Source organism: Anolis carolinensis, chromosome 1 (assembly GCF_035594765.1).
Source record: "Anolis carolinensis isolate JA03-04 chromosome 1, rAnoCar3.1.pri, whole genome shotgun sequence".
Classification (NCBI taxonomy): domain Eukaryota; kingdom Metazoa; phylum Chordata; class Lepidosauria; order Squamata; family Dactyloidae; genus Anolis; species Anolis carolinensis.
The window spans coordinates 81046831-81062222 of record NC_085841.1 but is presented as its reverse complement, the minus strand read 5'-3'; the positions used below and the strand labels follow the sequence as shown (position 1 = coordinate 81062222).

Below are 15392 nucleotides of genomic sequence, written 5' to 3'. Positions count from 1 at the left end.
AGTATCATTTTTTCTTCCCTCATTCACGATTTTAAAAACCCAATCATTATCAAACATTAAACATTCCCCTCGGTTTCAAATAGTGTCAAATGCCACTGGTGGATTGTTGATATGTGCCTTCAAGTCACTTCCAAGTTGTGGCAACTCTAAGGCAAACTTATTGTGGGAGTTTCTTGGCAAGATTTACTCAGGCAGAAGTTCCCATAATCTTAATCTATAATTTGCCCAAGGTCATCTGGGGATTCAAGGCTGAATGAATTCAAGGCCTAGTACAACATTTCGACCAACATATTACACTGATCCACATTATAAGATACTTCCATATTAGGCATAATTTACCATAGAATTAAGAAACGGTGTTATAGTATACTTCCCAATAGAAATATAAAGACATTAATTTTTAAAAATCCAAAATCTAATACTTAAAAAAGCAACAAAATTGCTCTGTTTATATCTTTCCTTATGGAACTTACAAAGTGTAATAGTTGAAAAAGTCACCTCCATTTCATCCATGATATAAACTTAGTATTAATGATATTAACTTTATTTATGATGTAGTAATTTCTCCCCAGAATTGAGACTTATGGTGACCAAATGTTAGTCTGTTAACCTGCAAGAATGGCAATAACAACTGTGAATCAGTATCAGATAGCCTAATTTGCAGATAGAGCAGCCAGGGTTCCATTCAGCAGAGATGAGGACATGTGTCCCAAGGGCCTTGTGTAACTCCTACTGGCCCTGGAAATAGACCCCCCCCCCATTTAAAAATTTGATGGAGAATATCCCAATTTGTATGACGTACACACCTAAACCACTCCCAAACTGCCACCAAACATATTTTGATGGCCCTTATACCTTCTTGGAAAACCACAGAAATTCCCCCCCCCCCTCAAATTTCAGCCAGTTCACAGAGATCTGAGTTGATGCAATATAGGAAATAGGCATGGAGTGGAAGCCTCTCCTCCATCTCACAGTAAACAAACTTCCAAATTTACACTGTACATTGATATTTGAAAAACAGCCTGAATTGTGCTTTGGGTAACCGGTCCCATAGGTTGAGAACCACTGCTTTAAATTCTGGTTGTGATGCTTCTTCCAACATCGGTTAAACACTGGTGATAAATCAAATATTAATCAAGTATTGTAGTATAAATAATGATCATGTATTTAAAGTCAACAAATTACTTGAAGGAACAGAAACATACACTTATAAAGCATAAACCTTATTTGAACACTGATAAAGATAAATGGCAGCAGATTTCGTAATTATTATAATTATAAAAACACAAAAATTACATAATATCAGGTTATCCAGTGTAAATCAACCATTGAACAGTTAGAATCATAGAGTTAGAAGAGGCCTCATGGGCCATCCAGTCCAACTAATTAACTAATAAGTTAATTATAATTTATAATTAAAGGTAAGGTTTATTAGAAGTTAGGTAAGTACTTTTAAGGGGGGAGCTAGAGTCTGCTTTTAAAAAACAAAAACAAAATTAAAGCAAAGTGCCAAAATTAATTAAAAGCAAAAGTCAATTTTAAAAGCTAGTTAGGCTGAGTAATCAGCAGGCTGTTTCTACAAGCATCATCAACAATTAACTACATGAGATTAATTGTTTTTATGTGCCTACAAATAAACGTTGACTCATATATCTTGTCAAGGTATTTCTTGGCAATATCTACTCAGAGGTTTCCCGTTCTCTCTAATGCTGATAGAATGTGACTTACCCAAAGTCATCCAGTGAGTGGCATCTTCTGGTGTTTTAGACTCCCACTCAAACCACTGCACCATATTTGGCAATAGTTGAAGGTTTTAATATAATATAATCATTCTGTTTTTCAGTGAGTTGAGTTTATTCATCCCTGGAGGATAGCAATTCACTGAGACATCCTTTTGTCATTATAAGAATAACTGCTTATATGAACTATATAGTTTAGAAGTGGGCAAAATGTAGCCTCTGGGCCACATTGACCCTCTCTAGATCATTTGAGCCCCCCAAGGATACCTGGCACCCTCTAATATTTAGGGGGGGGGGTGACTTTTATTTTTAAAAACCCAAAAAATATCATTCACACTACAAGGGGCTGTGTGGGTACAGCTTTGCCATATTTTTGTTTCCTTTTGATCTTTTAGGTCTAAGAGACATACGTGTGTACATGCCTTCAAGTTTGCCAACTTTTGTCAATTCCATGCATTTCATAAGATTTGTTAGACAAAGAATATTCAGAGGTAGTTTTGATAGTTCCTCTGAAAAATAGCCTACAGCACCTGGTATTTGTTGGCAGTCTTCCATCTAAATACTAACCAGAGCTTCTATGATCAGATGGGATTTGATACCTTAAGAGTATTCAGGTCCCTTTTAGGAGAGGCTTTCATTCAAATAGAAAATAAATTTGGAAGTTAAGCTGTAATCTGCTTCCTAGTGAACAAAGTCCTCTTGTGGATTTAAAACAACCCAGGTGAGACCAAAAACATGGGGAGATTAGATCTCAACCTCTCCTTATCCCCAATCCAGGATGGGGGGGTACATTTAAAAAAACCTTCCTAGCACAATTTTAAAAATTCAGGAGGTGGGAGCATAGGTGTGGGTAGCACACCAAATACCCATGGGCATTCACAGGTTTCAGCTGTTGTCTACCCCAATATATTTGATTGCTTTTAGCATTGTAGGCATTTCTAAAACATGAACTGTAGTTCTAATATTGATGTTGTTTTTATAATGCATAGGGGGCCTGTTCTACAGAATTGCTTTTACTGTCTACAGTGACAAAGACATCTCAGAGTCAAATGTTCAGAGTGCTGTTGCCAACTGGGTAAGTTAAGATGATTTAATATCTTCTGTGTATACTTTCAAATATTCTTAGTACATTAAATTTCAATGTAACCAATGCAAGAATTTTTTCAAAAAAACCTTCATTCTTGGTTGGTCCTGCATGCTTTTTTTCTAACCTGAAATAGAATTACGGTATATGGAGCTGAAACACTTCTGCTTTTTATGTGAAATCAATTTCATTTTAAAATATTGAAGTGATTGAATGTTTGATCATATCTTCAATGAATAACCAGTGATGAGTACTTGTCCCCCTGGAACCAGGGACCTTTCCACACTACCCAGTTATAGTACTATTGGCTCACATACACCAGAAAGGTTAACTAGTGTAAATCTACTCTGGAACAGTCGTGAATTCAGCACATTTATGCCAAATCCAGGGCCAAAGTCTAAACTGCCCAGGAATGTATCCACTCTGCTACACTGTCATCTCCTCTGTGCCTCTATCACTCCTAGCTGGCCATTCAAGGCACCTCTGTAAATATAAAAATAGGACTATTTTTCATGCAGAGAATGCTGTTTTCTGCACAAATAATTCAGTTTTCTGTGCAAAGCAATCACATGTCCATTTTTTTCAAAATGAGTCTCGAACAGAATTTCTTGACTCTCAAAAATGTATTTGATTATTTTTTGAATATTTTCAAATATTCCTTCTATTGCTATATCATGGTTTAAGGTTTCTCTTTTCCATGGAAAATATAGCCAGTCCCCTAAGTCGTTCATCACAAGGCTTGGTTTTCAGACCTTTGAACATCTCATTCACTTGGATATGTTCCAGCTTGTCAATATTCTTCTTAAACCATGTTGCAAATCCATAGGATTCAAATGTTCTACAACAGCGCAGATGGCAAAGTATAGCTAATCTATATAGACCTATCTTGCTCCTCTAAAGTCTTGGTGTTTTGCACTGTTGGTCTAAAGCAGATTCAATATTTTATGGCCATCGTGAGATTATAGACATGGCAAGGAAAATCAGAAGCCTGATATTCTCTTGTAGAGACTGCCCTAAACCTGTAGTTATCTTCACTGTTACCTTGCTGGATTTATTTAAATTGATCTTTATTGCCTTCTCCGGCATTTTTAAAGGTCACATCTTCTAGCTATTATCCAGTGATTACTGAAAGCAAAATGTGAAATTCTCTGTATTCATGCAGAGTTATACATGCATGTTGACAATTGTTTTTAAATAACATATTTTCACATAACACTGTGATTGTCATTGTGATTATGAAGAAAGATGTAGGTTTGTTTTATATAATGTATAATATCTCATTTACTATTTTGTCTTTTATTTCAAGCTAAATCACACCTTTCAGGATTGGAATTACACTGTATATGTGGTCAATATAAGGTAAATGTTTGATATGACTGAACAATAAGGCAATTACCATGTGTTGTGAAATATAGTTATTTCTGATATTTATATTTATAGTTTTTTTTTATTTGTTTCAAAAAATTGCCTTTTAGTATTCAACCAAGTGCCATGAAAGACAGAGCGAGGGAGAAGAGAAACGTAGATCATCAGAGGTAAAATTGTGTAAAATTCTTGTTAACGGGACTCAAAATAATTTTCATACTTCTATTAGTTTCATAGATCCTGGATACTCATTATTGCTTAAAACAAAATTGTTATTCATTATATTTACCTGGCAACAGTATGAGATGCATTTCCTGTGGCTCCGCAAGATGCTCTGGGAATATTTGTACACAAGGGAAGCAGATGGGTGTGGACAGTTTTATGTTTCCTTTTACTTGATTGCTCCTTTGCTGGGGAGAATAGAAAGCAATGGTCAAGTGGAAAGGAATATTATGTGATCTCTTTCCTTCTCTATTTTCCTTCCTACTATCACACAAAGGCAGAAGTATATGAGTATTTTCTCTGTCATATGCTAAAAATACTTCCATGTTCCCACATCATTGATGATTGCATAACTAGAGTGGGCATGGATCTCAATGACAATGAAGAACTTTTCAAATGTTTGACAATTTGAAAAGAAAGACCCAGGTAGCATGGAATCCACATATTGGTGAGAATAAATCACAACAGGGAATTTCATTACTATTTTTATACTGTTTCTCCATCTAATGATATTTCCTTGTTTGGTATAGCAAATAGTCATAAGGAAATACCTTGAATCTTATGGGACAGCAATCAGTCCTAAACAAATATGAAAATAAAGTCCTGCACAGTTGGATGTGTGGGAGTTGGAAAATGCCAATCAAAGACATTTTAATATAATATATGTCAACATAATTATGCTGCATCTGAGTTGCACAGCTAACTGCACAGAAGGCAGCAAAATCTTGAGCCCATTTGTTCATGCCCAGAATGTCAAAAGTGAAAGAAGTCTTCATGTGTGCTTACACAATTATTGACTTCACCGTGGACTGCAAACTACCATATTTATATCTCTTTCTATGCAAACAAAGTGTTCCACCAGGATTCCAGGCTATATCTTTGGACTACTGGCAAGTGCCTTAGCCAGCCTTCCTCACCTACCAATGTTTTTCCCTGCATCATCCTCTACTTTGCTACTAGCTTCAGAATAGTGCCATTTATTTTTCAAGTGGGAAGAATAGCTCTCGGAAACAGATTATTCAAACACAGTTGTTGTGGAAGCAGTTACATGGAACAAAGAACAAAGGAAAATTGAATATACAAGTGGTTTGCTCATCTTGCAACACTAAGCAATTTTTATTGAAATTATCCGAAGTGTAGACTGTCCACAAGGTATTATGTGCCAAAGACAAAGATGTTTACAGATCCCAGAGTGGATAAACTTTATCAACACTGTTTAATTTTCCTTCACATTTACTCTCTGTGTCCAATTAGATGATGCCCACTGTATAGCAAAACTGAATTGTTCAGAAATGCCTCCCCCCAGTGTTTTCTAGCATAAATATCATGTGCATTTTGTTTAATTCATTGATGCCATGCCCTTTTTTGACATCACAGTAATGCCACACATTTCTGTTCCTGCTGCTGCTGTTTTCCCCTGAAAGATCCTACAGATCATAGGTGTAGTCATATGGCAAAGACTGGGTCTCCTGGGTAAGAGAGCTGTCTTCCTAAGGGCTTCCCTGTTTCCCTGTGTGGGTTCCCCATTTTTATTTTGCACACAGCTTTGCAGTCTTCCAACAAGTGTTATTTACCAACACCATAAACATGCTTTCTGCTATTGCTCTATTTTGTGATGACACTTCAGGGTGATACTCTATGTTTAATCTTACTACAAGGAATGGCTGTTCTTACTGCTGATTAACCAGCAATACATGAAGGCAAACCCCATTAGTCATATTTAACAATCTAAGCAAAGAAAACAGATCATGGTTACATTGTGTGCCAAAAATAATATGCTACTACCAGTTCACACAGATGTAGAATTAGATTCCCAAATATTGTCTGTGTGATTTGAATGTGATGTTTCATGGGCTAACAGTGTAAGCTGGTAGAACAAGCCTGTGGTGCTGCTGTATGATCATTCTGGAGACAGAGGTGAATTGTTTTAGTGGGAACACCCTTATTAATTGGGCATGTTCCACTAAAATAATTCAAGGTGCTTGTATGTTTACACTTTTAAAATAGGGAGAGGAATCTTTTAGCTCCTTTCAAAGAAAGACATTGGTAGCATAAGCTTTCACTGATTAAAGTCTACTCCATCAGATGCATGATGAAGAACAGTTGGCCCTCCACCTTCACATGTTTCTTTTTCTTGTATTTGATTTTTGCATGTCCATAACTTTTGCTTAACTAGCCTGACCATCTTGCCACCTCCATCTCCTATTCAGCCAAAATAATCACCCCTTACTCCCAAGACAATCCCACCCACCCTTTAAACTAGTGGTTCTCGACCTTTGGGTCCCCAAGTGTTTTGGCCTACAACTCCCAGAAATCCCAGTCAGTTTAACAGCTGTTAGGATTTATGGGAGTTGAAAGCCAAAACATTTGGGGATCCACAGGTTGAGAACCACTGCTTTAAACCTTCTCCTAAAAAATCCAGTAGCTGAAACGACACCTTCATCTTATCCCATCTGTCTCTTCCTAGCCCAAACTGGTTCTTGGTGAGAAAGGAGCCTGTAATATGCATGTTAGGCAGACTTATGATATTTGCAGTTTTCCATATTTGCAGGTGTCTTGTGCCCTTAACTCTTGTTAAAATGAAGGTCTGATCATAGACTTTATTCTATGAAAGCTTATTCTGCCCACTTCTTTCTCTCAAGATTCTTTTGTATACTGATCCAGACTAATATGGCTATGCCTTTGAACTCTTAAAATATGTTGTCTCATATATGCAGTCATTAATTAGGAAAATGCGTTTCTCTGTAGGCTGTTTTACTCTGTCCCTTCGAGAATACTCGTGACCTAACAAGAATTATAACAAACTCTTGTGACAAATGATTTAGGTGTACTGTAGATATCTTTACTCTGTTGTTGTTTATATATTGACTGTATTATGTTGATTGTAAAAGTCTTTTGTGTTTTTAGTTTTATTGTAAAGTTTTAATTTTGGATATGTTAGTGATTGAAATTACTTTGGTTGCTCCATTGGTGCATATTAATAGAAAGTTTGAATATGAATTCTGACACACAATATATGGCTTTTCCCATTTGGGGGCAGGGGAAACTTTTTATGAGTCAGAGAGAGTTGGTGAAATCATAAACATTATGGTAGGATTTATAGAAGTGACTATAATTCATTTGATTATTTCATGTTGAAATTAGATGGTAAAATAATTTCCTCCATTGGTTTGCTGAATGATTTAAAGCATATCATGCGACCAACTTCTACTTCATAAATCATAAGAAGGATGTCATATTGCTAACTCATATTTTCAGTACCTGGGCTGTTTTCGCATTGCAGTTTTGATGTCCGGGCTCTTTTGGTTTATAACGCTACCAACAATATAAGTTTAGAAGAACAAACAATTGAGAGGAAACTCGAGAGCAATAATGTCAGTATTGGGAATGGTTGGAGAATCAAGAAAGTAGACGTTCATCCTGTTGGTAAGAAATGAAGGCTCACCTTTGCTGTTTTCATACTGTGTTTGCTTAATTAAAAACATCACTACTCTTAACAGATTTTTTTTCACAGTCTCAAGAAAAAAATACATTTTGAAGGGATAAACTGATTTTGAAATTGATGTGCATTTACTCAAAAACCCTGTATTTTCATTGTAATTATAAATTGTAATAAAAAGATATCTGTTCAGCATTTTAATAAACTAGTTTGTTCTTCAGTACAGTCAAAGTAGAAAGGATGTACCATAAAAATAGAAATAGACAAAGATTTTGTAGTAGCAAAGATCCGTTACATTGTATCCCTGGAAAATGAAAGCATATATTTGTACCATTTTTGGGCTCTTTCTGAAGCCCCCACAAGCCCAGGTAGCAATGAACATACAAAGTATTGTCTTTTTCTTATTCAAGGGACTATATGTAAGTTTAACTGATCTAAACACCAAACAATGAATCTTCAGTTTAAATCAGCCTCGTTTAAAATAGGCTTTTTCTCTTATTCACGGTTTTCATTTGGTTTTATAGAAAAATGTGAAAATGAAGAAAATCCTCCAAATTACATTTGGGCTGATACCAGACCCACAGTGACTGAAAGTATCCTCTGCCATGGCAGTTCTACCCAAATTGCATCAAGAGTATGGTAAGAATTCAGAAATTAATAGATTCTTAGTTATGAGAGAAAGATAAAGTATGTATAATACTGATATGGCTACTTGATGAAGGAATAAGATAAAGGTATGTGGGAAATGCATACACACCTAATTAGATTTTGTATTGTGTAAGCAGAGAATGCAGAAAGACATACCAGCATAAAAAACTGTGCAGCTTCCTAAATCTGTACTGTAGTCTACCAAACAATATTGTTATGATTGTCCATGTTACTTTCTTCTCAGCCTTCTGAACCTGGATAATTTCACATCATACTGGGGTCCACCTGACCTTCGGAACTGTACAGGCAAGTGCTTTGAGTATTTTCTCTGTGATTAAAATAATTTTGAAATGTTATCATCATCTTTGGTTACTTGTCTCCCTAGCTTCTTTATGTACTTTGTTGAAGAAGTACAGGGTGTGTATCAGGTGTCTTGCTGGACACTAAAGCAGACAGAGCATCTGTGGTCCTCTAGAAAATTTTAGATTGTGACTCCCATAATTCTTCATTGGCTATGATGTCTAGTACTGCTGGGATTGTAGGCCAGAAAAATACACAGAAGAGCACAATGGCTTGTCCCTGGACTAAATCTACAATTCAGTTCAAAGTTAGATGTATATAAGATCAGTAAACATAAATTCTCTTCATGTTTTATTGGCTAATGTTCCAGTCCGTCTAAATTCCTGTTGAGCATATATTCAGGGCAGCAGATTGACAATTTAAATCAAAATGAAAACCCAACTTCTGTTCCTCTCAGAGCATTGTAGTATCCTGTGTTCGCTATAGTAGAAATGGGCAACAAACAGCCCAAAGGCCTTATAATGCTACTCAACTCCTTTGCTGCAGTTCCAACTGCTCAAAGCACTCCATATCCCTGAACGCTTTATTCTTCTTTTTACTTCTTCTTCATGCTACTTCAGAAATGACTCTGTCGTACAGGACAATGCTCTCTATCAATGATTTCTTGCAGCTTCTGTCAATGATAGCAATTGAGAGGTTTAACAGCATTCAGTAGCACAAGATTTCAGAGTGTCCAGTGTAGAATCATATTTCATCATTACAATAGGGCAGACTTCTAAATTAAGTTCACTTGAAAATAATTTTATTTTCCAGGATTTTAAATAGTTTTATTTTATTTTGTATGTTTCCTTTTAGAAAATGCAGCAGATATAGCTAATCAGCTTCTCAATCTCACGGGAGAAGGGCAGCAGCTGACTTCAGACAAAGTCAATGATGTCATCCAGAAACTTAAAAAAATTGTTAATGATGAAGAAATCAATGAATCTTTGGGTTCTACTGTAGTCACAATATTTTCTAATATTCTAACCAGTTCTGATAGTGTTTTGGCAGCATCATCTTCTGAGTAAGTGTTTCTGAAAAAAATAAAGAGAACCACCCTGAGTCCCCTCAGGAAGATAGAGTGGGATAAAAGTAAAGTTTACTTTATTTATTTATCATGATTTTCAAAATATTTGTCTTTCATAATACTGTTCTTTCAAATGTAGAAATAAGTGAGACAAATAAAGTGCTAAAACCAAACACACAGAATTCTTGGCTTTTACAATAAATTAATTATTCTGATGTTAAAATAGTATTTATCTTTGAATATAGGTGTTAGGAAAAATCAGAATAAAATGCTCAAAAATCAATATGGCAGAGTGCTGTAATGGCATGGGTAACATATATTCAATTCATAGAGGAAATCAGAAGCTTGTTTTTAACTGAATTAAAGAATCCTGACTAAGAGAGGATGTAGTCAGAAGTGACATGTGCCAAAAAGAGACACAAAGAGAGTCATCATGATGCTTTTATATATTGTTCTCAGCCTATCTAAATTGCTAGTGCTGCTGAAGTACAGCAGGCCATGGATAAATACACAGCTAATTCAGTATTTGAGCAATGGCTAATGGATGAAAAATAACAAAACAAAAAAATGGGCAAAGCCATCCAATATTTTAAAGCGGAAAAGTATTACAGTACAATACATTCAAAATGCCTGTCATGTTGGGTTAAAAGGACAAGGAGGTAGAAAGGAGGCATTTTTCCTCCTTTATTGTTTCTTATGAAGGAACTGGTTATATCAGTCAGAGGAGGAGCTCGGTAATTTTGAACTTCCTTGTCACCGTTGAGGTGTTGGGTGTTGGTTGCTTGTGGGTTGCCCCAGGATTAAATTGTTTCTGGACTAGTTGTTGAGGGAACAGATTTTTGCGCAAACAAACCTTTTTATTCTACACAGAATAATACATCTCCAACACTTGGGGACATTCAAATATGTAGAGAAAATTGCACATTATTATCTCTGGCCTATTATCCTTCCCAGTGTGGTTTTCCAATGTTTTAGCCTGAGAAATAAACAATAATAAATGTACCATCCATCTCTAGTCTATCTTTTAGGATATATTGACATTTTGAGAAATGAATAGCAAAACGAAATATACCACATGCTGAATACTTGCAGAAGGTTTTTTCCTCACTGTCATGATAACTATCTAATAATTGTATTGAAGATGAATAATCATGTTCTGCTTGGTTTTAGAGCTATAAAAACTATTGATGCTTTAGCACTGAAGATTCAATTTACAGGACCTTCCATGAGCATCTCAGCAAAAAACTTGGCACTTGGTGTTTCCTTACTAAATTCAACCTCGTTCACTGGCTCTTCCTTCAGTGTTGGCACCCAGAACAATGCTTCAGATTTTCAGGTACAGGAAACACATCAACATATAACTATATAAACTTACAAAATTGTCTGCAATGTTTCAGCTCAAATTTTTATATTGAAAATGTTGATGTATGATTAATACTGTTTTGGCAAAGTATATTTCCTAGATTGTACTGCCCTGTCTTGTTCTGTTTGGTTGTCAGTAGCAAATAAAATGAGAAGCTTATGCCTAAGACCACACTTTTGTTAAGGATGTGAATCCAGAACATCCAACCTAACACATTTATTGTATAAATTAGGCTATCTTAATCTTTCAGAAATTGTATCTGAGTTTGCTCTGAAGAAGCATTTTTTTAAGCTTTGCCTGTACATTCGATGTCATCTTCTGTCTCATGTACAGTAATATTTCAATCATTTTTGATCAGAAGCAGAATAAAACTAACTTATCATTGTTATTCACATATCTGAGAATATATTAATATTCAAGCAAGAAACAGATTATTCTGTTTTTCTGATGATATGTCTAGGCTGCTAAATTATTATTTTTTCAATTATTGTAGCATCAATGTTGATATGGCAATATTTACTATCTAATTACATTATTAAATATATATTAATATACTACATTAGATTATTAAATATAGTATTTTAATAGGGATATATAATTATGAGTTCCTGGATTGCAAATCTAAATGCCTATATGTATCATGAAGTGTTTCACAGAGTATTATGCATGCCACGAGGGAATGTTCTTATAAATGAAAACACATTTTCTTGGTTTGGGGTCATTACATCGGTGTCCCATTTGCCATTTAGAAAAGGAAATACCAAAGGGAATTTATGAGAGGAAAACAAGAAATAGGAAATGCTAAAATATAAGATGAAAAGCACCATAGCTTCAGTTTTTTTAAAGTTAATTTTATATAGTGTACATTTTTATTATGGTTTTTTATTGTTTGAGTACCGTTTGGGAAAAATAACCCAAAATGTAATAATCATCAGGAATTTTCTTTTTCAGTACTCCTTTGAGGCTTTTCATTTTCTTTTTTCTTTTTTTCTGAGAGCAGTTGATATACTAAGTATAAAAAGAGCATTAAAAATAAAGAAAAATGCAACAGTAAAACACAATAGCCAGACTAACATAATTCAACCTAGGAAATAGAAGAATAAAACATCTGCTAAAACTGAAGAAAATGTTTAATTATACTGACATCAGTTTCACTTATTTTCAAATTCTATGACAGAAAGAGATTATTAATTTATGTTCTTGAGAATTGTCAGTTGTTAAAATAAATAATTTAGTCAATAATTCATTTTTTGGCTAAATAATTATGCATTCGTATATATATCTATGTGATTTGGATAAGTTATTTTTAACTTATGCAATTTTATTAATATTGCAGATTGATTTTGACAAAAATCAAGAAAATTCCCTGGCCTCTGTTGCTTTGCCTGAAAGCTTGCTAAAGAATTTAAGCCAAGAAGATATTGAAATTGTATCCAGGGCTCAGTTTACTTTTTTCAATAAAAGTGGACTCTTTCAGGTAAATACAGGCACGCTCAATTCAACACTGGGATTAGTATGAAGAGTTATTTAAAAATAATATGATGAGAATAATTACTCTGTAGTTCATCTTCTTGATACTACAGTAGAGTCTCACTTATCCAAGCCTCGCTTATCCAAGTTTCTGGATTATCCAAGCCATTTTTGTAGTCAATGTTTTCAATATATTGTGATATTTTGGGGCTAAATTCATAAATATAGTAATTACAACATAACATTACTTTGTATTAAACTGCTTTTTCTGTCAAATTTGTTGTAAAAATGATGTTTTGGTGCTTAATTTGTAAAATCATAACCTAATTTGATGTTTAATAGGCATTTCCTTAATCCCTCCTTATTATCCAAGATATTCGCTTATCCAAGCTTCTGCCGGCCCGTTTAGCTTGGATAAGTGAGACTCTACTGTAATGAGATTGTTGATTTTGATATGTTTGGTTCTCTTTAAGGTAATAGAAGAAAGAGAGTAGTGATAAGGATTTGATCTGCATAAATTCAATTTGGTGTCATAAAAAAGTAACACTATCTTAGAGGCTTTGAAAATTATTTTAAGAACAGGGCTCATATTTGTGTGTATGGGTTTATCCAACTTGTCGAGACACAGAGGCCTTAAAGAGCCCCACACACACTATTTAGTCCAACAAAAGGTTTATTGCAAAAACAAATAAAAGCTCAGAGATACTTAGCTTCAGTGTCTCTGGCCAAAACTCAAAGAATTTACCCAAGCTGGGCTCCAAAAAGCAAACTGAAAATAATCCGGGTTAAACAGGAGGAAAAACCAGATTAAAAAGCAATCAAAGTAACCAGCAAACAAGCAGCGGTGTACACGAAGAGTTCCAACAAACAGCGCTGCACCCAAAGAATTAACTGCAAGAAGGAGTTGCCAAAGCCAGCCGAAGTCCAAGACTCATCGTCGAAAAAGCCCAAAGAAACATCGTTTCCACGTCTGTCAAACAGAGTCGTCGTCAAGTCAGTCCACAATCCAGGAAAAGAGAAAGCCACACTCACGAGTAGTCAGTCTAAGTCGAAGATCCACAGGTAACACGAACTCCAGGCTGCAGAACCCGGACCCAACACGAGAACAGGCAGCAACAAATACACACCATACAATAACGTAACCGACACTTTGCCTTCTGCAAAGGTTCCCCATTTCAGAGCCTACTTTTATCTTACACATCATCATCCAATGATGAGCTGGCCTCCACCCCATCATCATCTCTTACAGCTGTCCTTGTCTTCACACGTGAACCCCTGTTTCCATCCCTCCAGTTCCTCCATCTCTTGTCAAGACATAGGTCTTCCCCATGATTCAGCTGTATCTCCCATTTGCCAATCCTCATGTCCCGAAAATCCCACAAACGTGTCACTAGAGGTATGCTCCGCACATACATCCCTTACCTCTTGTATCTTAGTCCAATCCACTGTGTCCCCATCCTCATCACTCCCAGATCCGTCATTCCCAGAGAAACCCATAAACGAATCATCATCTATGGGAGCAGTAAGTATATCCCGGATCTTCTTCCTCTCCCGTTCTTCATCTGATTCCTGCTCCCAAGTAACCCTCTTTGTGCCTCTATTCCCATCCACCACATATCCTTCCTCGCTCATTGACTCCCCACCACTAGAAAACCCTTTGAATATGTCTTCATCAGTAGGAGACATAAGTATATCCCGGATCCTTTTCCTTTGCTGTTCTTCATCTGACTCCTGCTCACGAGTAGCCCTTTTCACCCTTTTGGTACTCATACTACTGCTTGCAACATTGCTTACATGCTCTACTACAACACAACTATACAGTTGTATCTGTAAAAAGTCTTTGAGAGCCAAACTAAACATACCACAAATTGTGTGAATACATAATAAGTTTTTATTAGATTGATTTTGAAAACTGTCAACTGCTCAGTGAGGGCTGTGCAACAACAGGACCACAGGAGATGAAATTGTAGAATTCAACCTTCATATATGAAAGCGAGTCATTTTTTCTACTCCAGATATACATTTGGCCTGCAGACCGTACAGAGGGGAAGTAAATTATATGACAGTGATGGATACACCCTAGATAAAGGGCCACATATGCCCCACATCTATTTTTGATCCAACACCCCAGGAAAAGATAAAATTCACCCTCCTATATTTGTCACCTAAATAACAGCGTAGTCTCCCCCTAAAATTAGGCTAAATCATCTAACACAGTGGAATTTACTGAGTTGAGTAACCAGCCAATTATCTGTCCGTAGAAATTGACCAACATAGAAGAGGAAACCTTAGTTCTGCAAGAATTTTAAACATTTCCTTAGTCAATTGGAACAGGAAGTTTTTAATTTGCTATTTCAGCTGACATTGACATTGTTTGTGCCAATGTTTCAGAATGTGCTAACTGAAATTTCTTGGTTTCCCAAAGTTACTCATAATTAAAGGTTTTCTGAAATGATATAGACTCACTCAATAATGAATGTGCCAAGGTTGGCATGATGGGGCAGCCCCTATGAGTTATGTCAGGAACTGCCAGTCAGTTGGTTCATGTCAGAAATATGAAACATTAAATAGGTATTAATTACAAAAATGTGAGTCAAGTACTAAAAGGCTTAAATAAGCTAGCGTCGCCCTGAGGAGAGTGAGTAGACTGGAACCTGTTATGGGCCAAAGCTAGTGTCGTCCTGAGGTGTGCTAGT

At 35.8% G+C, this 15392-nt stretch overlaps 1 protein-coding gene across 8 annotated transcripts in view; it reads left to right on the top strand.

Moving 5' to 3' along the window:
* Positions 1 to 15392, top strand: part of adgrg6 (adhesion G protein-coupled receptor G6) — a 124612-nt gene that overhangs the window by 78793 nt on the left and 30427 nt on the right. For all 8 annotated transcript variants that reach the window (XM_062977947.1, XM_016998380.2, XM_016998378.2 and 5 more), the window contains 9 exons: positions 2729 to 2814; positions 4130 to 4182; positions 4299 to 4358; positions 7694 to 7836; positions 8374 to 8488; positions 8742 to 8803; positions 9653 to 9860; positions 11034 to 11199; positions 12563 to 12703. In XM_062977947.1, coding sequence (XP_062834017.1) covers positions 2729 to 2814; positions 4130 to 4182; positions 4299 to 4358; positions 7694 to 7836; positions 8374 to 8488; positions 8742 to 8803; positions 9653 to 9860; positions 11034 to 11199; positions 12563 to 12703 — 1034 coding nt within the window. The remainder of the gene's footprint in view (positions 1 to 2728; positions 2815 to 4129; positions 4183 to 4298; positions 4359 to 7693; positions 7837 to 8373; positions 8489 to 8741; positions 8804 to 9652; positions 9861 to 11033; positions 11200 to 12562; positions 12704 to 15392) is intronic.